General features: G+C 34.5%; 1 protein-coding gene across 2 annotated transcripts in view; it reads left to right on the plus strand.

Annotated features, from left to right (window-relative positions):
- Positions 1–26,946, plus strand: part of DPH6 (diphthamine biosynthesis 6) — a 214,199-nt gene that overhangs the window by 167,240 nt on the left and 20,013 nt on the right. The window contains exons 8-9 of one of the 2 annotated variants that reach the window (XM_043555712.1): positions 3,664–3,751; positions 5,410–11,694. In XM_043555712.1, coding sequence (XP_043411647.1) covers positions 3,664–3,751; positions 5,410–5,463 — 142 coding nt within the window. In that variant the 3' untranslated portion in view covers positions 5,464–11,694. Of the gene's footprint in view, positions 1–3,663; positions 3,752–5,409; positions 11,695–26,946 lie in introns of those variants that run through there. The other variant, XR_006293322.1, reaches the window with a different exon arrangement.

Raw genomic sequence — 26,946 nt, forward strand, 5'->3', positions numbered from 1 at the left:
TTTTTTAAATCTTACGGGAAAGTCATATAGCAGTCTTTGTCTGGAAGTAATTTTAAAACTTACTAACTAGAACATTTCACAATTCACTTTTCATGTCAATTAGAATGTGATTACTCACTTCTAGATACAGATTTTTAGTTCAGAATATAAAGGTGGGTGTTTTGTTTGTTTGTTTCTGGAAAGGCCTTGAGGAAAAGAATTATAGCCTAACCTTTAACAAAGGAGGATAATTGCAAGACAATTGTAGATCCTCAAATAAAGAGCCTACTTATTACTTCTTACTTTGAAATATATATCTGTGTGTATCGGACATAAAAACTGAACTCTTAATGTTGTTTTAATGGAAGTGATTTTCTTCTGTCAATGAACATATTTTGTAAATGTCAGTATTTGATACAACTCCATCTTTCCATTTGAATTATTAGTATTGGTATTACTATACTGCTAATGTAAAGTTGCTACACATGGGATGGATGCATGCATGGATGGGTGGATGGGTGAACAGATGGAAGGAAGAATGTGAAGGAAAGAAGGAGGGAGAGAGGGAGAACTAAACTTCATGGTGAAAATACTTTGTACTCATTTTCCCCACCTACTCCTATTTTCTACCCACTCAAGGCATAATTCAGCACAGAGCATCATAATGTGACATTTAGCAATAAGGATGAATCAAGCACTTATCTACCTTCTGACGTCTATCCTGTATAATCTGGGAATTTACTTAAATTTATGAACTATTTTCCTCATATTTAAATTTTTAGACCTATTAAGTATTATCTTTATTATGCTAGAGATCCTATATGCTATTATTGGTGTATACGCACACATGTATACATACAGCATGCACATGAAAAAGTATGTATTCATGTGAAGATAGGTAACTGAAAAATTAGTGTGGGTTTGTGAGAGCTCAATAGTGTGTGTGAAGATACTTAAGAAAGTTTCACTATACAGTCATTTATTCAGCAAATGTCTGATAAATACCAGACAATGTACTCTGTACTGAGCCAAGAGAGGTCGGGTGGGGGTCAGTCAGACAAAGGTGATCAAAATCTGTTCCCTCTCTACGAAGGAAGACAAGCATACAAACACGTAATTATAATGTAGTAGATGTGCAATGAAAAGTCTGTGAACACATTACTGAATCACATAAAGGAGAAAACTAGGGAAGGCTTTGCAGAAATGATACTGGACATGTCTATGAGGATAAGTGTGAATCCACAGAGAGTATCTGTTTACAGTTGTCTTTTTAGAAGAAGGGTAGGAACAAAGACCATGGCTGTGTCTCAAGAGATAATGTCAGGGTTTTTTGTTTCGAAGTGAGGGGATAGGGCCTGACCTCACACCTTGGGAGCCTGGCCTGACTCACCTATCCTTTTGAAGTTGTAAATAGGGGTAAGTCTAATGCCACAGTGAAAGGGAACATGGGCTAGCCCCCTTGGCTGCAGAGAAGCCCCACTTGTATAAGAGATAGTGCCCAGACTCTCTGTATTAATAGGGAAAGGACAGGAAAGTAGCCAACTGGAAAACATTTTTGCTGTGGCACAGTTGGTCTTAATTTCCTGGGTAACTCTGAGGATATTCCCAAAGGGTAAAGAAGAGCAATGGTAGCATTAAACACTGTACATTTGAGATCTAGTTGTATAAGTGGCTGGCTTATTGTATAAGTGAATGAATTGATGTTAGTCAATTAGAGATTATGGGTTTAATAGAATCCATAAAAATCATATTCTTCTTTATTTAGCGCTTAGAATATCTGTGTTTTCTCTGAATAACGATCTTTATTCAGAATGCAGTAATTACATTTATTAAATGAGCTATTTGCTGTCAACCTTCTGTCTCTTTTAAAAAAAAAATTTTTAATGTTTATTTACTTTTGAGAGACACAGAGACAGAGCTTGAGCGGGGGAGGGGCAGAGAGAGAGGGAGACACAGAATTCGAAGGAGGCTCCAGGCTCTGAGCTGTCAGCACAGAGGCCGACGCGGGGCTTGAACCCATGAACCGTGAGATCATGACCTGAGCCAAAGTCGGATGCCCAACCGACTGAGCCACCCAGGCGCCCCTCAAACTTCTGTTTCTAGTGGAGAATACTGGCATGACAAGGGAGTTGCTGACACCCGTTCTGCTGACGTAGCTTTGGTTCTGGGTTAATTAGAGTTTTGGTGTACTCCATTGTCAAGAATATCAAGACCAAGCTGCCTAGATGAGGCATAATCAAGGCTCAGGGTCCATATCCATGGCTGAGATCAGGAACAGGGAGATTGAAATTTAATGTAAGAGTGAGACTGTACATAGGAACTGGAATCGGAATCTGATTGCTGAGCCAAGATAGGATCAGAACAAGCAACTCTGGAGTAAGTAGGAGAAATAGGATTAGGGCTAACAAGCCAGAGGGGCACGTGGGAGAAATCGTGAGGCCCTCTTTACTTTGTCTTGCTCCTCCTCCTCATTATACCTGAGACACCTTTTGGTTGATGTAGCCTGTGAAGGCAGTTATACCTTTCTGTCAAGATCCTGACTCTTTAATAATTCTGTTTCTTTTATACTAGAAGTTGCTTTCCTTGTAATGTCACAGAAGCCTTTTTTAATGTTATTTTTCCTAAGCACTAACAAGAGGCATATTTGATATTAGAAGTTCATGAATGGTAGTTGACTTTTTTAATCATCAAACATTTTTTTTTCTATCTCTGATCTTTCAAAGGGGAAAGTAAACAGATTTTGTCCATGAAAATTTAATATTTTGGAGCCAAGTATTTTGAGGTTCCTTTTATTGCCATTAAATAACTTTACATTACGAAAGTTGACTCAAAAATAACTTACATTAGTGGCAAAGTCAAATAAAGTAACAATTTATCTTGCTATCCTACAAAGGTTAAAATGCTAACAATGTAGTAATGTAAACAATGGAACTAGCTCCCAAGGCATTAAAGAGATATGGGGGAATTTCTATTTTTAAAATTTCGGTTGAAATGCAAAACACTATTGCTTCCTTAATAAACAACAATAAAAATAATTAGTTATTAGAACTTCACACATCTTAGTTATTCATATGTGCTTTACAGGGTATCTTTGATAAAAGTTGAGTTAATTTACATGTATCCATATGGTGCCAGCAAGCAGTTCATATCATTTTACCTGAATGTGGTAATTACTATGTCAGACAATCAATTTTAATAGCAACGATATTGCAGTGTGAAGAGTTCACCTAGAGCTTAAAACCATCACCAGCACTGCTTTTGTGAAGGATAATTGAGATTTTGTGTGAAACACTGAATGAATTACCTCTTGAAAATGAAAGGAATAATGAAGATAAAGCGCTATTGTTTAATGGTTAGCCCCTACCAAGCAAATTTGTGAAAATGAAATTGAATAGGAATTTTAAGTCTCAAAAGTGCTCAGAGAGCTTTGAGTGAACCTGAAAGTTGAACTGTGTGTCGTTATGAAGACAAAAAGCTTCGTTACTTTTTCCTGGAAATTTCGTTTCCCCGATCCTTTTCCCAATTAAAAATTGGACTATTAATATGTAGTTAATCATTACATATTGTTCACCAGTGGAAATAAACACAAAAGGGGGATTTTTGGTATCTTCTAGACACTATCAGAGAACAATTTGCCATAATTTATGTAGTAAGTAAATGCATTATAAAATTTTTGTGTTTTAGGGATGCATCAGAAGTGGTCATACATTCAGCTGATGCATTTGCACCTGTTGCTTATCTACGCTTTTTGGAATTGCACTTGGAGGACAAGGCAAGTAAATCTAAGATTCAGACTCAACAGTGATTTCAATAGAAAGTTGAGATACATGCACTGGCTCTGTATATATAATTCTATAACGATAGCTAAAAGGTTTAAAAAAAAGCATTAGTGTTTTTTTTTCATATCCTTAGTGAAGAACTTTGCAAATGTTTATAGTTTTGAGAACTCTGTATGATGCAAAATAAATTACATTTCCGAAGAGTTTGCAATTCACTTCAAAAGGGAATCCTATATACATGAAGTAGTGAGAGGACAGGATATTATATAATCAAATATTAAATCATCTAGTAAAATAAAAATTAGTTTATTGTACATATGCCTGAGAGGAAAGGTTTGAGGAAGAATTGGAGCTTCATTACATGAAGTTTAAGATTGGAGGAAAAGGGGGTGCCTGGGTGGCTCAGTCGGTTAAGCGTCTGACTTCGGCTCAGGTCATGATCTCACAGTCAGTGAGTTCGAGCCCTGCGTCAGACTGTGTGCTGACAACTCAGAGCCTGGAGCCTGTTTCAGATTCTGTCTCCCTCTCTCTCTGCCCCTCCCCAACTTGTGCTCCCTCACTCTCTCGTTCTTTCTCTCAAAATAAATAAAACATTAAAAATTTTTTTTTAAAAAAAGAGTGGAGGAAAAAAAGAAACAGATTTTCCAAAACTACCCACGAGAACAGAAGTACAAGTGAAACATGGAAAGTGAGGCAGAAGTGTGATAAAGGGTTTTATTTTAAATACCTTGATTGTCAAGATACAGCAGAATGTCAATTTAAAGATGTATTTGGAATAGGTAAAGATCTGGATTGCATCCTTTGACTAAAAGGTCCATTCCTTGAGAGGAGCTTGGTGGCTCAGTCGGTTGGGCGTCCGACTTCGGTTCAGGTCATGATCTCGCGGTTTGTGAGTTCGAGCCCCACGTCGGGCTCTGGGCTGACAGCTCAGAGCCTGGAACCTGCTTCATATTCTGTGTCCCCCTCTCTCTCCGCCCCAACCCTGTTTGTGCTCTGTCTCTCTCTGTCTTTCAAAAATGAGTAAACATAAAAACAAAAATTTTAAGGTCCATTCCTTGGGATGTAAAGGATCAGAAAAAGTTTTCTGCATCTTTCATGTTCTGTCACCAAGTCTTGAGGCACACCCAAGTTATATATATGACAGGGAATCTGAAGAATCAAAAGGGTTTAATGAGGATTGGCAAAGGAAGGAAAAGAATGGTAACTCCAGAAATCTTAGAATGAGTTTCCAAAGGGAGAAAATAATTACTAGTGTCCAGAAAAATTGGGGTTGACAGGATTGAAAGTAAGTCACTGAATTAAGCTAGATGATTACTGGTGATCTTTTCCCTAAAAGCTGTTAATCCTCAAGAAAATGAAGTCATACTATCCAAACCTCCTTCATATCCAATGAAAGGAACCTCTTACCTTCTGGTTCTCTGCTACTATTGCTGCCACGTGCAATGCACAGAAAATAAAAACCACCGAATGCTTGTTTAGACATCACTCATTGTGTGTTCGGCTTTACCTAAATAGCTCCTTATTCACTTATTGTTTTAGTATTTCATTGGTTTTCACAGTCCATTTGCCCTCTTGAAAAAAAGAATGTGATTTCTTTAAGGTGGGATAAATATGAATAAATATGGTGAGTTTTCCTTCTTCTTTTTTTTAGGTGTCCCCATTGCCTGACAACTACAGAACATCTAATTATATACATAATTCTTAAAAAGCATTTTTGGGCATTGCTTACTAAACTGCCATTTATGGAAAAAATTACATAGTATTTTCTCAATTACTATCTCCAGCTCTTTCTTTACATTTTTTTATTCTAATAGAAACATTGATTAGTTGGGGAAATGTGAAAGCCTTGTTCATTCTTTGGCAATTTCTTCAGGACTCACTTTCTATGACTTTTGTTACCATGTCCTGTCCATGACCTCTGTCTGATGTGTGCCCTTTTTCCCCTTTATTTCATCTTCAGCTCTCATTTCTGTAACATTTCTTTGCTTTCATCACGCTGGTTTATTTTCCCCTTTCTCTCTTCCCTGCTCTCATCTCCTCCAATTATATAATGATGCAGAGCATTTGAAAATCAGGATGAAAAGGCAATCACTTTATTTTGCCAATCAAGTTTATTCTACTGGGTGTCACCAACATGATTTGTCATTTTTGTTTTGATACAGTATTCATTTTATCAACATTATTGGACAATCAGGAAGAATATCATTAACTCTTACTGGTGATTTTGTAACATTAAAAAACACAATTTTTGTATCCAAAAGGAAAAAGTCTCTTCAACAAATGGTGTTGGGAAAACTGGACAGCAACTTTCACAGGAATTAAACTGGACCGCTTTCTTACACCATACACAAAAATGAATTCAAAACAGATTAAAGACCTAAATGTGAGACCTGAAACCATAAAAATCCTAGACAAGAAAGCACAGGCAGTAACCTCTTTGACATCGGCTCTAGCAACTTCTTTCTAGATATATCTCCTGAGGCAAGGGAAACAAAAGCAAAAATAAACTACTGGACTTCATCAAAATAAAAAGCTTCTACACAGCAAAGGAAACAACGAACAAAACTAAAAAGACAGACTACATAATGGGAGAAGATATTTGCAGATGACATATGTGATAAAAGGTTAGTATCCAAAATCTATAAAGAACTTACAAAACTCAACACCCCGGAAATGAATAATCTAAGTAGAAAATGGGCTGAAGACATGAATATACATTTTTTCCAAAGAAGACATACAGATAGCCAATAGACACATGAAAAAATGCTCAACATCACTTATCGTCAGGGAAATACAAATCAAAACCACAATGAGATAACCACCTCATACTTATCAGAATGACTAAAATTAGCACAAGAAACATCAGGTGTTGGGAAGGATGCAGAAAATGGGGAACCCGCTTAAACTGTTGATGGGAATGCAAACTGGCATGGCCACTCTGGAAAACACTATGGAGGTTCCTTAAAAACTTAAAGATAGCACCACCCTATGCCTCTACCCTATGATCCAGCTTGCACTAGTAGGCATTTACCCAAAGAATACAAAAATACTAATTCAAAGGGATATATGCACCCTAGTGTTTATAGCAGCATTATCTATAATAGCCAAATTGTTAACGTAATTTTTGGGTATTATCTTTGCTGACATTAGACGAGTTTACTTTGAACAGACTTAATTTTTTACAACAGTTTTTGGTTCACAGCAAAATTGAGTATCTGGAACAGAGTTCCCACTCATGCGCAGCCTTTCCCACTATCAACATCAGGCATCAGAGTGGTACATTTGTTACAGTCAATGTAACAATGTAACTCACACTGACACATCATTATCACCCAAAGTATATACTTTATATTATGGTTTACTCTTAATGATGTACATTCTATGGATTTGAACAAACGTATAATGACATGTATCCACTATTATAGTATCATACAAAATAGTGTCACTGCCCCAGAAATCCTCAGTGCTCTGCCTGTTCATCCTTGCTTTCCCTTTAACCCCTGGTAACTACTAATCTTGTCACTGTCTCTATAGTTTTATCTTTTCCAGAATGTCATATAGTTGTAGTCATACAATATGTAGTCTTTTCAGTTTGGCTTTTTTCACCTAGGAATATGCATTTAAGCTTCCTCCATGTCTTTTCGTTAGTTTTTAAGTGCTGAGTAACAGTCCGTTGTCTGGATGTAGCACAGTTTACTTATCATTCACCTACCAAAGGACATCTTTGTTGCTTCTGAATTTTGGCAATTATGAGTAAATCTGCTGTAAATGTCTACGTGCCAGTTTTTGTTCTCAACTCCCTTGGGTAAATACCAAGGAGTGTGATTGCTGGATCATATGGTTAAGGCTGTGTTTAGTTTTTATAAGAAACTACCAAACTGTCATCCAGTGTGGCTACATGACTTTATATTCCCACCAGCAATGAATGAGAATTCTTGTTGCTCAGCATCCTCATCAGCATTTAGTGTTGTCGATATTTTGGACTTTTGCCATTCTAATAGATGTGTGGTGTTATCACATTGTTTTAGTCACCAGCTTTACTCCTGAACTCACCCAAGTAGTAGAGAAGGGGATTCTAGAGGGAAAACGAAGTATGATTTCCAAAAGGAAGGTAAATAAATGCTAGAGGGCAAAAATATAGATACTTTCTCACATGTTTTATCAAAATCACATTGCTATTATAAATTCAGAGTAAATTAATTAAACCTCCACCCCAAATAATAGATCTAGAATGTAGTACCTTGAATACCACTCTGAAAATCTATATCTGTTCCCTAAATTCTTTTAATTTCCATTCACTCTATAACATTTGCAATCTAGCTTGACCTCAGTTACTTTGATGAAGTGCTCTTGGTCTTTTCTCAGTCTTCATAATCTTTAATTAATCCTGTTCCTTGATAATATTGGCCACCACCTCCTTGAAAAATTCCCCTATAATGGTTACATGTCCCTATACCATTCAGACTTGTACTCGCTCAAGATTTCTTCTGTTTCCTTCAGTAGTTTCTCTGCTTCTTACCTTCAACAAGTATATACTCCCAAGTTCCTTTTATGGCTACATTTTTTTTTATTTTTTCATATTTTCTGTCTCTGGGATTTCATCTTCTCCCACAGTCTACTTTTCAGCTTTATGCAGATGATTCTCAAGTCACTCTTTTTCTGATCTTTCTGCTGATAACTACTCTTTCTCCTTAAAGATCCTTATTTCTGACTGGCTGCTCGATGTGACTGTATTCAGTATTTGTCAAGTTCATTGTGTACAAACCTTGAACTCATTGTCCTCTCTAAATGTACTTTCTCCTTATTTTTATTATTTAACACAACTGTTTCCCCCCTAATAACTCAGGAAAAGAATACTGGCATCATTTCTTACAGCTCTCTCTCTTTTACCGTGATATTAAGTTGGTTATCTAGTCCTTTACATGCTAGTCTAATTTATCTTTTACACCATTCCATCTCCATGCCCATCTCTCTAGTGAAAGTAGTATCTTGCCTAAACTCTTGGAGAACATAAAGCTTCCTTAAGTGGACTCCTTGCTTTCATTATCCCCAAATTCTGTCCCACTGCCATCTTGATTTTTCTTCCTAAATTTTGTTTCTGTGCACAAAAATGTGTAATACAGCTACATTTTTCTAAGTAAAAAAGATATTTAGCCACGAATTGAAGACTGTCCAACATGTTAACCATAACGTCCTTTCTCAGTCTTGCTCTCAGGACCCCCCTACGTGTATCCTTTACTCCAGTAGTATGGAGTCATTAGATGGATACTCTCTTACTGTGCCTTATGCTTCTCTCCTCTCTTGCCTTTGCTTTTCCTATCTTATTTGTCTTCCTTTCTTCTTCACTTTAACTGTTTATATCCTACCCATGATATTCATGGCAGATTGAGCTTGAGCTCAAACATTCATGGCCCCACCTGATGAACTGTCCTAACACTTCGTTTCTTCCTTTCTTGTGACAAATAATCAGCTATATCTTATAATGTTTAAGCACTTGTTATTAACACTAGGTCATAAATTTCTTGAGGACTATTCCCTTTTTATCTTTATACTCTCTGTAACAACTATTAGTTCTGGAATAAGATCTTTGAATTTATAATTGTTATTTTCTTCATTTTTTCTTCTTACAGAATTTTATAGACATGTGCTTCCTTTTCCTGTTGCATACCATTTAATGAAAGTCAATTTCTTGTTTATTTTTCTTTTATCTTGTTGTTAGAGAAAAAAAATGCTCCAAACAGACTAGAATATAAAAATACAACCTTTAGACAGATTGTCAGTGTAAAATTTAAATTATCACTAAGATTTTCACTTTACATATGATGACCCTTAAACTTCTCTATCAAATAATTAATCTATTTAAATTTTATCTGTAAGTTAAAATTGTGAAGTTATTTATGTGAATATAAAACTTATATCAACTAAACAGGGGATCTTAAACAAAATAACTGAATAATGGAAAGCTCCAGGTTAAAAAATGGGGAAATATATTAAAATTTCTTTGGGGCCCAGGCTTTATTGCTTATGGCAAACTTGATGCTAAAATGTACCATACATCACTACAGTGGCAGCCTTGAGAAAATGAAAAATACAAAGCTTTACATAAATCAGCCAAAAGATCATATTAAAATGCATAACCTTTAACAGAAGAATCAAGACTTTTACTTTGCACCATTACAAGCTTTTTCTTCCTTATATAGTTGTTTTAGATTTTCCAAACAGCTTTATGGGAAATAATATTTCAAATTAATTGTTGGCAAAGCCACTGCATATTTAAAGAAACAAGTTCACAGAAAATTAGGCCCAGTTTTATTAATGGACTCTACTATTACTTAGTACCTAATTTTGATTTTTGAAATAATCTCATGGGACAATTATATATTTTACATAATTGTAAAAGCCCACATTCGTGGAAGTTATAACTTTTAAATATACCATAGTCTCATAGTCCATTCTTGGCTCTTTCACTTTATTTTGCTTTATTTCAAACGGTCATCAAATATCTTGAAAAACTTTATAACATTAAGCTATCTCCTTGCTTTTATTTTTTGCTTCAATCTAACAAATACCTATGGAGACCTAGTCTGTTTAAAAAATTTCTTAGGCCCCTATGGAATTCACTATAAATAAGGACAACTTACAGAGTAATTTTAATTCTAACTTCAAAATGAAGTTATTCTGGGAATCATGATTACCGGACAGATTTCTAGTCCATCTAGAGTGATGTGTAGGATTTGATCCTGTTTTTCTGAAAAATATTGGTGGTGGCAAGGAGCTTATATATTTATTTATATTTGAATGAGGAGAATATGGATGGGCATATAATAACCAGAGTGGTAATATTGGTTTCTTTGGGGGAAAGGGGCATGAAGAGAGAAAATAGAAAAGCTTAATACTTACATATCTGTAATTGGTGACATCTTATTATGAGCATATACTTGTACACTTTAAGTATTTGATTAAGAAAATTAACTTCAAGGGGCGGGGTGGAGATGGTGTAGTGAGTTTTAGTGCTAAATATTTAAATGTGATTCTGCAACATTTTAGTAGTCTAAGTAGAAAGAGACATATTAGTGTCCTTTAAAACTTTCCATAGAACTCAAGTGAAAATGGTACCCACAATGTGGGTTGAAATCTAGTTGATCCTATACTAAAGTCTACTTAGAGATTGCCGGGGAAAAGTATATGTATAAAAGAGACTGAAAGCATTCAGATGGAAGGCCTCTTGAGTTTGTTATGCATGAAAATTTGCTCTCACCACTCATAGCAACGTGTATAAACTGGAAGATCCTATCCATAGAGGTATGCTGCCACTGTTCTATGCCACCTCAAAAATATTTCCTTACAGAAGGGACAAAAGAAGAAGGAAGATAAATGATGATTTATATTCACCAATATTTGGTTCAGTACAGCTTTCCTACCCCATCTTTCCTACCTCCGCATCTTTGTCCTCAAGCGAAAGAGGAGGAAAATGATTTGGTAAGGGGAAACAAGGCATTTCAGAAGCTTTAACACCTAATTCTATAAACTTCAATGACATAACTTGAGATTCAGAGAGATTTTGGCTTTGGGTACCAGTAAGTCACTACTGCTACAAAAGGTCATTGGAGCAGAGTAATCAAGCATCAGATTCACTCAAATTTAGAGAGCTAGTTGACTCATTTCTGTCCCAAATGCATGAATTTCAATACTAGCAATAATATACCACTGTGTCGACAAGTCAAGAATCAAATTGGACAGCGGAAGAGTGTTTTTCATTCCAGAATCCATGGTGGACCTATCAGTTTGGGGGAAGGTAATATAAAATAACCAATCAATTTTCTTCTCTGCTTTTAAACTCTAGTTGACTATATATTATTTCCTAGTGTTTAGTTGTTATGCTCTCCTATGTGGCTTGTTGTTGTTATTTTTAAAATAAAGTTTCTGATGTTTTTTATAAAGTTTCACTTTGTTGATTTCTTATAAACGAGAAGTGGGGAAAGTATTAAAAGAAATAAAAGAAAAGTGGAATACTGTTCGTTTGTTTAACACATATTTATTGACTGTTTACATCTATATACCTAGCACTGTTCATATAGTAGGGATGCAATAGTGAACTGACACCCAAAAATCATTTCTTTCCTGAAGCTTTTATCCTATGGATAGCCTATGGATCCTATGGAGTGAGACAAATAAATATATAAACTAAAGAAAATGGTGAGAAAGTTGCCTCACTGCCCAAAGAAATGGGGATTCAATTTTATGGAATAAGCATAGTCTGAGAATCCTGGGCTTCCATGGTGACAGATTTAAACCCAGATTCAGAGCAATAAGACCAGAACTTTTGGTCATATGGCAGATAGTGGTGGTGAGCTATGACTGTTTGGGTTAAGGTCGGGAAGGGGAGAGGGTCTTGTGAAACATCTATAGGTATAGCCAAAGAGTGATTCAGTGAATTGGAAAATAGGTGAAAAGAAAATATTAAGAATGAAGCATGTAGAAAAACAAAGATAGAAAGCACACATTAGAGGTTAGGAGAAGTAGAAACAATGAAGTGGTCTAGAATACATATAACTGGTGTCAGAAAGAAAGGAGAGGGATAATGGGAAAGATTCAATATTTCAAAAGATAATGACTGAGAACTTTCCAAAGTTGATGAAACACACCAAGGTACAGATTCAAGAGGTCTTAATGAAACCCAAGCTGAATAAAATAGAATTCTATAGGCATATGCTGATGAAATTGCTAAAAACAAATCCAAAGAAATTAAAAACAGTTAAAGTGTCTTCAAAACAGGCTACTCTCAGACTATTAGAATAAAATCTAGCTTTTAAACAGAAAAAAAGAAAAAAAGGAGAAACCCAAACAATGGAATCATATCTTTTGTAATACTAGATGAAAATAACTGTCATCCTAGAATTCTGTACCCAGCAAAAATATCCTTTAGACATAAAAGCAAGGGCACTTCCAGGATGACAGTAATGGCATTTGTCAAAATTCATTGATGGTACATTTATGGTTTGTCCACTTCACTGCAATTTGTTTCCTCAAGGAATAGGCAAATATAATTCCAGATAATAACATTCATGTTAAGGTCTTAACATCCTTTAGCATCCTTTGGTGTGAACCTGCTAATAATAAATTTTCTTAGTTTTTCTTTGAAATTTTCTTAACTTGACTTTTGTTTTATCCCAACATTTTATTAAAGAAAATTTTAAACATTCAGAAAAGTTGAAGGAAAGATAAAGACCTTCCCGGATAAACAAAAGCTGAGGGAGTCCATCAACTGCTAAACATGCCTGTCTTACAAGTATTGCTAAAGTGAGTTCTTTATGTTGAAAAGGAAAAAGAAACAAAAGGACACTAGACAGTAACACTAAAGCATATGGAAAATGTGGAGCTTTCTGGCAAAGGTGAATATACATACAGAAACCTGTACTACTATGATGGTGTCATGTAAACTACTTTTAATTCTGATATAGAATTTTACAAATACAAATTTAAAAATAAGAATACAAAATATATGAAGATGTAATTTGTGACATTGGTAATATAAAATGGGAGAGGAAGAATGTAAAGGAGTAGAGTTTTTTATATGACTGATATTATTAGTTTGAATAGATTATTATAACTGTAAGATATCTGTTTCCTGTAATTCCCATAGTAACCACAAAGAAAATACCTATGGAAAATGCAGAAAAGAAAGTAAGAAAGCAATCAAAGCATACCACTAACAAAACAAACAAACAAACAAAAAACAAACCTGTAAAACACACCAAGGACAGCTGCAAGAGAGGAATGACAAAATAACTACAGGACATGAAGAAAACAATGAACAAAATGACAGTAGTAAATTCTACTCTATCAGTAATTACTTTAAATGTAAATAACTTAAACTCCTTCAATCAAAGACAGAGTGGCTGAATGGATTAAAAAAATAAGCTATACTATATGCTATCTATAGGAGACACATTTTAGACATAAGGACATACATAAACTGGACGTGAAAGGATAGAAAAAGATATTCCATGAAAATGGTAATCAAAACAGAGCAAGAGTTGCCATACATATATCAGATAAATAGACTTCAAGTTAAAAATTGTCACAAGAGACAAGGACATTATGATGATTAAAAAAAAGTCAATTCGCAAGGAAGGTGTAACAATAAATAAATATGCACCTAACAGCAGAGCACCCAAATATACACAGCAAATATTGACACAATAATACTAAAGATTTTGATATTTCTTCTTCAATAATATATAGATCAACCAATTCAAAGATCAGTAAAGAAACAGAGGACTTGAACAATAGTATAGACTAATTGGACCTAATGGACATAAAAACAGCACTCCACCCAATAATAGCAGTATATACATTCTTCTTAAGCACACAAGAAACATTCTACAGGATAGATCACTTGTGAGGCCACAAAACAAATCTTAACAAATTTAAGATTTAAATCCTATCAAGTATCTTTTCCAATTACAATGAAATGAAGCTAGAAGTCAATAGCAAAAGGAAAATGGAAAATTTACAAAGCTACTAAAATTTAAAAATACATTCTTGGGGTGCCTGGGTGGCTCAGTTGGTTAAGCAGCCGACTTTGGCTCAGGTCATGATCTCTCCATCCGTGGGTTCAAGCCCCATATCAGACTCTGTGCTGCCACATCAAGAGCCTGGAGCTGCTTTGGATTCTGTGTGTCCCTCTCTCTGCCCTTTCCCTGCTCGTACTCTGTCTCTCTCTCTCTCTCTCTCTCAAAAATAAATAAACATTAAAAAAAATATATGAACAATCAATAGGTCAAAGAAAAAAGTCATAAAAAATTAGAAAATATCTTAAGAAAAAAAATAATAACAGGGGCACCTGGGTGGCTAGTCTGTTGAGCATCCAACTCTTGATTTCAAGTCAGGTCATGATCCCAGGGTCATGGGATCAAGCCCCACACTGAGCTCCATGCTGAGAGTGGAGCCTGCTTAAGATTCTCCCTCTGCCCCTCCCCACTCCTCAGCACTATCTCTCTAAAAGAAAAAAAGGAAAAAAAATACCAAAACTTATGAGATACAGCAAAAGCAGCACCAAAAGGTAAATTTATAGCAGTGAACACATACATTAAAAACAAAAGCAAGGTGTGGGGGCAGGGGGGTGACTCCTAGGTGGCTCAGTCAGTTAAGCAACTAACTTTGGCTCAGGTCAGGATCTCATAGTTTGTGGGTTCAAGCCCTGCATCAGTTTCCACGCTGACAGTGCAGAGCCTGCTTGGGATTCTCTCTCTATCACACTCTCTCTGTCCCTCCCCACTTGTGCTTTCTCTCTCTCTCAAAATAAATAAAATTCTTAAAAATTAAAAAAAAAAGCAAAGATCTCAGATCTACAATGTAACTTTACATTTCAGGGAACTAGAAAAAGAACACACTAAATAGAAAGCTAGCAGAGGAAAGGAAATAATAAAGATTAAAACAGGAATAAAAGAAAGAATAAACAATAGGAAAAAAATGAAACAGTTTTTTTTAAATATCAACAAAATTGACAAACTTTAGCTAGAGTAAGAAAAGTAGAAGACTCAACAAAAATAAAATATAATAGAGGAAACATTGCAATTGGTGTAACAGAAATAAACAGCCGACTACTACTATAAGAGGATAGTAGTAAGAGATAAGAGACTCAGGATAAGAGACTACTACTATAACAATTATATGCCAACAAATTGGATAACCTACAAGAAATGGATAAAGCTCTAGAAATATACAACCTACCAAGACTAAATCATGAAGAATTTTAAATCTGAGAATAACTGTTACTAGTAGGGAGATGAAATTAGTAATCAAAACTTCCCAACAAAGAAAAACCCAGAACCAGATGACTTCACTGAAAAATTCTATGAAACTTTTAAAGAAGAATTAACAGTAATTCTTAAACTCTTCCAAGAAAGTGAAGAGGACGGAATACTTTCAAACTCATTTGATGAAGCTGGTATTACCCTGATACCAAATCAGGCAAAGATAATACAAGAAAAGTACAGTCCAATATCCCTGATGAATGTTGACACAAAAATCCTCAACAAAATATAAGCAAACTAAACTCAACAATACATTAAAACTGTTATATACCAAGACCAAGTGAGATTTATTCATTTAATATGAAGATGGTTCAGGATATGAAAATCAAACAATATATCACTTTAGTAAAGGGCAGTAACTACCTATCTCAATTGATAGAGCAAAAGCATTTGACACAATTCAACACACTTTCATGATGGAAACACTCAGCAAACTAAAATTATAAGGAAATTACCTCAACAGAATAAAAACCATAAATGAAAGCCCATAGCTATCATTATTCTCAAAGGTAAAAAAACAAACTTTCCCTCTAAGATTAGGAACAAGGCAAGGATTCCTTTCTCACCATTTCTATTCAACACAGTACTAAAAGCCCTAAACAGAACAATTAGATAAGAAAAAGAAATAAAAGCATCCAAATCAAAAAGGAAGAAGTAAAATTTTCTCTGTTGGCAGATGCTATGTTCTTACATGTAGAAAACCTTAAGGAAGGATTTCGTTCAAAAAAAATTGTTAGAGGCATGCCTGGGTGGCTTAGTTGGTTAAGCATCTGACTTCAGCTCAGGTCATGATCTTATGGTTTGTGAGTTCAAGGCCCATGTCGGGGCCTGTGCTGATGGCTCAGAGCCTGGAGCCTGCTTTGGATTCTGTGTCTCCCTCTCTCTTTGCCTCTCTCTCTCTTTTTCTCTCTCTCTGTATCTCTCTCTCTCAAAAAAAAAAACAAGCATCAAAAAATTGTTAGAACTTAATAAGTGAATTCAGCAAAGTTGCATGATATGAAACTAGTTGCAACGCACGAAACCAGTTGCATTTCTATACACTAAAAACAATCTGTAAAGGAAATTAAGAAAATAGTCCTGTTCACAATTGCCTCAAAAATAATAAAATTCTTAGGAATAAACTTAGCCAAGAAGATGAATAGCTTATACAGTAAAAACCACAACAAAAAAATGCTGAAAAAAAATTAAAGAAGACAAATAAACGGTAAGATGTTCCATGTTTGTAGGTTGGAAGACTTATTATTGTCAAATTATCCATACTACCCAGAATAATCCAAAAATTTAATGCAATCCCTATCAAAATCCCAATTGCTTTTTTTAATTGTTATTTTGCAGAAATAGAAAAGACCAGCCTAAAATTCATATACACTCTCAAAGGACCCCAAATAGCCCAGTAATCTTGAAAAAATAACAATGCTTTATACTTTCTAATTTTAAAAAATATTACAAAGTTACAGTAGTTAAAACAGTATGGTACCAACATAAAGAATAGGGAACCCAGAAATACACCCTCTTGTATATGGTCAAATGCCTTCAACAAGAGTACCAAGGCTACACAATAGGGAAAGAATGCCATTTTCAACAAATGGTGTTGAGAAAACTGGAAATCCATAAACAAGAGAACAAATTTGGGCTCTTCCCTTGCACTATTTACAAAAATTAATTCAAAATGGATTAATGACCTAAACATAAGACCTGAAACTATAAAACTCCTAAAAAAAACATAGGAGAAAATCTTCATGATACTGGATTTGACAGTGATGTCTTGGATATGACTCCAAAAACATAGAACACAAAAGCAAGAATAGACAAATGGACTACATCCAACTTAAAAACTTATGCACAGAAAATAAATCAATCAACAACACAGTGAAAAGGCAACTTATACAATGGAAGAAAACATCTGCAAATCATATTAGTGGGATGCCTGGGTGGCACAATCAGTTGAGCGTCCAACTCTTGATTTCATCCCAGATCTCACCTCAGTGTGGAGCCTCCTTAGGATTCTCTCTCCCCCACTCTCTCTCTGCCTCTCTGCTGCTCATGCTCTCTCTCAAAATAGATACATAAACATTAAAAACACACACACATTATTATACAGGATATATAAAATACTCTAACTCAATGAGAAAAATAATCCAATTAAAAATAGCAAAGGACTTGAATATACTCTCTCCAACGAAGGTAGACAAATGGCCAACAGCTATATAAAAAAAATGTTTAGCATCACTAATTATTAGCGATATGCAAATAAAAACCACAGTGATATATCTCCTCATTCAGTAGGGTTGCACTATCAAAAATGGAAGCGGGGTGCCTGGGTGGCTCAGTCAGTCGGTTAAGTGTCAGACTTCAGCTCAGGTCATGATCTCGCAGTTTGTGGTTCAAGCCCCACATCAGTCTCTGTGCTGACAGCTCAGAGTTTGGGCTTTGGATTCAGTGTCTCCCTCTCTCTCTGACCACCCCCTGCTTGCACTTTCTCTCTCTGTCTCAAAAATAAATTAACTTTTTAAAAAAATTTTTAAAAGAAAGAAGAGAAGGAGAATAAGGAAAAGGTAGATAAGGAGGAGAAGAATAAGGAGGAGGAGGAGAAGGAGGAGGAGAAATACCAAATGGTAGTGAGGATGTGGAGAAATGGAAACACTTGTGCACTTTTCGTAAGAATGTGATGGTGCAGCCATTATAGAAAAACAATACAGAGATTACTCAAAAAACTAAAAGTAGAACATGACCCAGAAATCCTTCTGGGTGTTTATCCAAAAGAATTGAAATTAAGGTCTTAAAGAGTACTGTCACACTCATTGGAGCATTATGCACAATAGTTGATATGTGGCAACAACCTAAATATTCACTAAGAAATGAATGGATAATGAAAAGTGGTATATACATACAGTGGACTATTATTCAGTCTTAAAAAAGAAGGAAATCCTGTCATATGCAACATCATGGGCAAACCTTTAGATTATTATGCTATGTAAAATAAGCCCATCATAAAAAAAAGACAATTGCTTCATGATTCTACTTATCTGAAATATGTAAAGTACTCAAACTCTTAGAAACAGAAAGTATAATATTGGTTGCCAGGAACTAGGGGGAGGGAGAACCGAATATTTGTTCAGTGAATATATACTATCAGTTTTACAAGATGAAAAATTCTAGAGATCTGTCGCACAATATGTATATAGTTAACATGGCTGTACTGTACATTTGAAAATGGTTAAGATGGTAAATTTTATGTTGCAAGTTTTTAATTATAATTTTAAAAAGATAGATTGAAAATATTCATATATGTGGAAATTAAACAAATTTCTAAGCAATCCAAGATACACAGAATAAATCCCAAGGGAAATTAATAATTTCTTTAACAAATTGCCAATGAAAAATTTGACATATCAAAATTATAAAATAACATTAAAGCAGTATTTCTAATGTAATCTATAGCCTCAAATATATATCTACATATATAGCCTCAAATATATATCTACATAGGTATTTATATAGATGTAGACATATATTAGATAAGAAGGATGGCTGAAAATTAATGAGCTAAGCCATCATCATAAGAAGTTAGATAAAAAATAGCAATTTAACCCAAAGAAACAAAAATAATAAAGTTTAAAAAGAAATTAAATAGAATATAAACATACAGTAGAGAGATCACCAAAGCCAACAGTTCATTCTTGGAAATGACTAAACTGAATTCATCCCTGGCAACACTGAGATTGAAGTGAAGGCACAAATAGAGTTGATCCTTGAACAGCATAGGTTTGAACTGCGTAGGTCTGCCTGAACATGGATTTTTTTTTCCATAAAGACGTTACTGTAAATATATTTTCTCTTCCTTGTGATTTTCTTAACATTTCCTTTACTATTTTACTTCATTGTAAGAATATAGTATATAATACATAGAACATCCAAATTATGTGTTACTTGACTGACTGTTGATGTAATCTGTAAGGCCTCTAGTCAACAGTAGGCTATTAGTAGTTACATTTTTAAGGAGTCAAAAGTTATATGTGGATTTTCAACTGCACAAGGGTTTGGTATCTCTAACCCTCCATGTTGTTCAAGGGTCAACTATGAACAGTACCAGAAATCTTAAAAGGAAGACGTCCTTATGGTTCTTTCAGATGTTAAAAGGAAAAAAGAAGATACTGCCAACCACTTCATGCTAATAAACTTGAAAACCTAGATGAATTGGAAATGTTCCTTTAAAAAAAACTGACACCAGAAATAATTCAGCGAATCTGAATAGTCCGTTGTATTAGATAAATTTATTACTAAAGATCTTCACACACTTCCAGGTCTAAATGGGTTCACTTGTAAGTTTTACCAAGAATTTAAGGGCAAAATTGCCAATTTTATAGAAACTTTTCAAAAAAAACAGCAGAGGAGACTCATTATTTTGTTACTATAATGTTATTTAGTTATTACAATGTAGATTCTGTTAAGTATAACTGACATTTCTGTTTACAATGCTTTGGAAAGGATGACTGCATATCCTTTCAGTGTTATTCTGGGGTATTATTAAGCCCACTCAAGGAATATTTCATTGTCTAGGAGATGAACTTGTATTTCACTTAAAATTTACTGATTAAGGCCTAGACTCTGTGAAGTTGCTAATTGATATGTAGATTTTTGCTCAGCAGGGATGTGAATGCTTTCTGTGAAGTAGAATAGAGCCCTGCAGGACATTAACCATTGTTGTATATTTATCCCTGTCTTATTCTAGAGTTCTTTCATTAGTGTAACTTCTCTAATTTCCTTGGACTAGCTTTACTCAGTGGGTAAAATCAATCTTTACAGATATTTGATATATGTTCAATCTATATTTGTCTTAGATTCATGATTCTAATTTTTTTAAATATACTTGGAAATAACAAAATCTGGTAATTAAGGAATTTATTAAGAAATTTAAAAAATAGTAAAGCAATCACAGTTATGAACATAGATTTTTAAATCCTTCAAAAAATATTATCAAATAGCATCTGTAATGTATAAAATGAATAATCAAGTTAGGTTATTCCAGGAATGCAAGGCTGACTTAACAACTGGAAATCAATGAATTCACCATATAAACAAAATAACAAAGACAAAAGCATAGGACCATTGCCAATGATGCAGCAAACATCCTACTTTCAGTGTGAGTTGATGAAATCTTTTCATCTGAGTTTAAAGACACGATAAAAATGCTTGAAATCATTACTTCTGTTCAACCAGTAGAGAAGGCAAGAAAAATAAATAAATGTATAAGTTAGGGAAAGGAAGAAATAAACCTATTATTATATGAAGATTATAAGTGTATAAATAGAAAACGTAAAACAAATCTACAAACTTCTTAGAATTAATAGTAAGTTTTGTAAAGTTTCTGGATACAAGGTTAATTTAGAAAAAAGTTTTATTTATGTATTCCCAGAAAGAGAAACGGATCCAGGCTGACTTTCACTTTCGTGTTGACCAACCTTGAACAAATTTTCTAACCTCTCTTGTCCCAGTTTACCCTTTAAATTAGGGATGATAATATTGAATTTTATAGATCGTAAACCATGTTTTCCATACTTTAACATCTTTGAAATTGTGTGTCTCACAGTGGATGTTGTCTTGGATTTGATGAATGTAAGGTAATTTCAAAGATTAAGTGAATAAATAAATATAAGGTATGCGTGGCACTTAATAAATGTTCAATAAACATTAGCTATAATTATAGTTTTCTTACATTATGTTTTCTAACAAGTTATTGTTTGCATAAAGCTTCTGGTTTCTTATAAATTGACTTTATAGCACTAACTCAAAAAAATTTTATTATTTCTAGTATCTTTTTTGTTAATTCTCTTGGATTTCCCAAGAATATACAAGTGACCCTTGAACAACACAGGTTTGAACTGCATGGGCCTGTTATATACAGATTCATTTTTTAATACAATACTGTAAATGTATTCAGTCTTCCTTATGATTTTCTTAACATTTTCTTTGCTCTAGCTTGCTTTATTGTAATAATTCATTATAAAAAAATACAACATTTAAATGTGTGTTAACTGACTGTTTATGTCATCCATAAAGTTTCCAGTCAACAGTGAGCTCTTAGTAGGTAAGTTTTTAAGGAGTCAAAAGCTATACACAAAATAAGCCAGTCAGAGAAACTCGAATACCATATGATCTCACTTATATGTGGAATTTAAAAAACAAATGAACATGGTGGGGCGTGGGGGGCGAAGAGAGGCAAACCAAAAAGCATACTCTTAACTATAGAGAACAAACTGATGGTTACCAGAGAGGAGGTGGGTAGGGGATGGGTGAAATAGGTGAAGCGGATTAAGGAGGGCACTTGTGATGAGCACTGGGTGTTGTATGTAATTGATGAATCACTAAATTCTACACCTGAAAATAATATTACACTATATGTTAACGAACTGGAATTTAAATGAAAATTTGGAAAAAGGGAAAGTAAGTTATATGCAGATTTTCAACTGCATAGGGAGGTCAGCATCCTCATTGTTCAAGGGTCAACTGTATATGTACCAACCAATTAGGATATTTTTACATCTCACTTATTCTTCTTAAGTTTTACTTTTTAAGTAACTTAAGAACAATTACAATAACAATAGCAGCGATAGCAATAATAATAATGACAATAATGAAAGCCAACACTAATGCAGAACTTACTGTATATACCAGATACTCTTCTAAGCATTTTAAATATGGACATGCTTGCATTTTCTTTTTAAGGGCAATAGTTAAATTATAGTACACCAGCTCAATGGAAGACATCCATTGAAAATATTTATTATACAGGGTATACAACATTGATAATTACATATTGCATACCATTAAATGCACAATTTTATTTTATTTTATTTTCAATATATGAAGTTTATTGTCAAATTGGTTTCCATACAACACCCAGTGCTCATCCCAAAAGGTGCCCTCCTCAGTACCCATCACCCACCCTCCCCTCCCTCCCACCCCCCATCAACCCTCAGTTTGTTCTCAGTTTTTAACAGTCTCTTATGCTTTGGCTCTCTTCCACTCTAACCTCTTTTTTTTTTTCCTTCCCTTCCCCCATGGATTTCTGTTAAGTTTCTCAGGATCCACATAAGAGTGAACACATATGGTATCTGTCTTTCTCTGTATGGCTTATTTCACTTAGCATAACACTCTCCAGTTCCATCCATGTTGCTACAAAGGGCCATATTGCATTCTTTCTCATTGCCATGTAGTATTCCATTGTGTATATAAACCACAATTTCTTTATCCATTCGTCAGTTGTTGGACATTTAGGCTCTTTCCATAATTTGGCTATTGTTGAGAGTGCTGCTATAAACGTTGGGGTATAAGTGCCCCTATGCATCAGTACTCCTGTATTCCTTGGGTAAATTCCTAGCAGTGCTATTGCTGGGTCATAGGGTAGGTCTATTTTTAATTTTTTGAGGAACCTCCACACTGTTTTCCAGAGTGGCTGCACCAATTTGCATTCCCACCAACAGTGCAAGAGGGTTCCCATTTCTCCACATCCTCTCCAGCATCTGTAGTCTCCTGATTTGTTCATTTTGGCCACTCTGACTGGCGTGAGGTGATATCTGAGTGTGGTTTTGATTTGTATTTCCCTGATGAGGAGCGATGTTGAGCATCTTTTCATGTGCCTGTTGGCCATCCGGATGTCTTCTTTAGAGAAGTGTCTATTCATGTTTTCTGCCCATTTCTTCACTGGGTTATTTGTTTTTCGGTTGTGGAGTTTGGTGAGCTCTTTATAGATTTTGGATACTAGCCCTTTGTCCGATATGTCATTTGCTAATATCTTTTCCCATTCCATTGGTTGCCTTTTAGTTTTGTTGGTTGTTTCCTTTGCTGTGAATGCACAATTTTAAAGACACAATTATGCCTATGGTATGATTATAGATGTTTAAAATTTATGCGCCTGAAAAAAGGACAGAAAGAAACATGGAGAATGATTTGTTAGGAAAGAATTCTAGATTTTTAGCTTCTTTTTTAAATTGTTTTTTAATGTTTATTTATATTTTGAGAGAGAGAGAGAGAGGGACAGAGACAGAGACAGAATTTGAAGCAGGCTCCAGGCTCTGAGCTGTCAGTAGAGAGCCCGTCACTGGGCTTGAACTCACGAGCCATGAGTTCATGACCTGACCTTAAGTCAGATGCTTAACCAATTGAGCCACCCAGGTGCCCCTAGATTTTTTGCTTCTAAATTTATCTTTTTTTGTGTGATAAAATTAGGCAATAATATTTTATAATTTCTTAATGGCTTATAATCTAAGGGTACAATCTATACTTAACAAGGTAAAGATTGGGAAGAACTTCCCAATTTGCTGCAAATACAAAATTTCTCTGAGAAAACAGTGTAATGCTCTTATTGTTACATTTGACCTTTTTAATATATTAATGGTGGAATTAGGAATTGAAGTTCTTGGAAGCAGTAAAATAGTTGTGGACAGAATAGAAAAAGAAAGTCTCAAGAAGAATTAATGATAATGCAACACCTCCCCAAAATAGGTCAGTCTCAAATATTATAAATGAGCTAATATCTAATAGTGCTAATATTATTAAATAGTATTAGTATTTAATAATATCTATTAATTAGAAAATGGCTACTGTAATCATAGAAAATGTTCACATTGTTATGTTATTTGAGCGATAGTACTTTCACAATGAATGTTAGCGGTATATTGGGTGCCACATTACATCAAAAGTTCTACCCTTATTGAGCAAATACTATCTACTATGATACTTTGCAGCTACATATTTGAGTCTCTGTTGATCTTTTTATATATGTGTATAAGTTCATGGATTGTTGATCCAATTCAAACACATAAAACCTTTTATTGAGAAATATTTGATATATATCACAGTATAAGTTTACGGTGTACCGCATGATGGTTTCATTCATATATATAGTAAAATAATCACCACAATAAATTCATCAATAACATCCATCTTCTCATAGATACAATAAAAGAAACAAGAAAGGGAAAAACTTTTTCTCCTTATGATGAGAACTCTTAGGACTTACTTTTTTTTTTTAATGTTTATTTATTATTGAGAGACAGAGAGAGAGCATGAGCATGGGAGGGGCAGAGACAGGAGGAGACACACAATCCCAAGTAGGCTCCAGGCTCTGAGCTGTCAGTACAGAGCCCAATGCAGGGCTCGAACTCACAAACTGCAAGATCATGACCTGAGCCAAAGTAGGACACTTAACCGACTGAGCCACCCAGGTGCTCCAGGATTTACTTCGTAACAACTTTCCTATATAACGTACAGCAGTGTTCACTGTAATCATATTGTACATTACATCTCTGCTATCTTTTTTCTAATAGTGTAACCAAGGGGTAAGGATTCACGTCCCTTTAAAAATAAGATCCTCCTCTGCTTTAAAAGTGATTTCCCTGGATTAGGTTCAAAAGTAGTTCAAGTTCAGTTTGAAATAAGATAGAAACTGCTATCTGCTTATATTTTTGTACATTCTTTAACTGTAACATAATACATGAATAGTGAATTTTCTATATTTTTTATAACTAAAGTTCAGAACAAAATGATGGGCTTTGGTAATCTATTTTTTATTTTGTTTATAATGTAGACCATGGTGCACATGTAGGAAAATATTTTACACAATATCATATCATATATTATTTAATTGCTTCTTTTTATTGATTCAGTTTGATATCTATCACTTGGTCATTCACTTCCTTAAATAAGTGAATATTTAATGAGAGAATATAAATCCTTTGGGAATCTTTTCTAAACTTCCTTTTAAGCCTCTCCTGAATTGTATTTACTAGAAGAATGAAGGACAGTAATTGAGTCTTCTGAGAACTTTCAATGTACAGCTTTACTTAACTAGAGACTTTCTGTATTTAAGTCAAGTACTTATGTATATTTTGAATTTCTGGTTTACACTTTTGACCCACATCAATTATAAGCTAAGTTTCCATTCCATTGCAAATAATGGGGCTTTCAGTTTGGAACGAGTATTTTTCTAAAGATAGAGACCATTTTTTATTTTTATTTTTACTTATTTTTATTTTTTATTTTTTTTAATTTTTTTAAATATGAAATTTATTGTCAAATTGGTTTCCATACAACACCCAGTGCTCATCCCAAAAGGTGCCCTCCTCAATACCCATCACCCACCTTCCCTTCCCTCCCACCCCCCATCAACCCTCAGTTTGTTCTCAGTTTTTAAGAGAGAGACCATTTTTTAAATGGATTTAGGATTGGCAGTTATATTTTCTCTTTGAACTTAGTATATGTCCCGCCACTCCTTTTCCTTTCTAGCCTGGCTTCCCTTTATCATCAGTACTAATCATAAACTTCTGAAAAGGAAAGGTACCTAATAATAAAACATAGACTTGATGTTTTAAACTTATCTTGTTTGATTACTTCAGGTTTAATTATAAGTTATTTCATCTGCCTAAACACAGCTAACTGTTATTAAAAATGGAAAGTAATGAGTGCCTTATCCAGGAAAAAATCTAGATTAATCAGTTTAGTCCCATTAATTTTGAGTAGCCTTCTATATGCAAAGCTTCCTACCTCTCCTCAATTTTTTCTTAATAAAATTATATTTTCCACATGAGAAACAAATGTTGCTAGGTATTGTTTTAAATATCATATTTTCTAAATGTTAGAAATAGATCACATGGGCATTTATTGCTTTGGCATATTTTTACAGTTTTCCTATTAAATTATATCATTAGCTAGATGAGAAGAGAGCTCACTTTTCTCTTGGTGACTGCAGACGCCACAGTATATATAATATTGCAGAGGCATTTACTAGGCATTCAATAAATATTTGTTGAGAGGCACCTGGGTGGTTCAGTCGGTTGAGTATCATTCTCTTGATTTCGGCTCAGGTGGTGATCCCAGCGTCGTGGGATAAAACCCTGCATCAGGGTCCACTCTGAGTAGAGCCTGCTTAAGATTCTCTCTCTCTGTCCTTCTGCTCCTCTCTCCTGCTCCTTCTAAATACATACATGCATAATAAATACATACATATTTGTTGAATTAAGTTGAGGTGAATTATTCATCTCCTTAAATTTGTCAGAGGAAGATTGATTTAAAAGCCATCTTTTACAGCAGTCGAGCCCTACTATTCATTGTCACCATAGATAAAATAGTTATTGGAATATGAGGTAGTATATAATAGAAAATAAGGCAGCAATATAACTAAAAGGACCTCATGCACTGTTGTGTTATGGGCATCATCTCTTTTTATCTGTGTGCAGATATTAATATAAGTTAGCGTTGACTATTCACAGAAAGAAAAGTGAACACATGGGAGATAATTTATTGGCAACTACTGAATCTTAAAGTCAAAATCCTTCTATATTGCTTAGTGGAGATTTTAAATTAAATAA

The sequence above is a fragment of the Prionailurus bengalensis genome, chromosome B3 (assembly GCF_016509475.1).
Source record: "Prionailurus bengalensis isolate Pbe53 chromosome B3, Fcat_Pben_1.1_paternal_pri, whole genome shotgun sequence".
Taxonomy (NCBI): domain Eukaryota; kingdom Metazoa; phylum Chordata; class Mammalia; order Carnivora; family Felidae; genus Prionailurus; species Prionailurus bengalensis.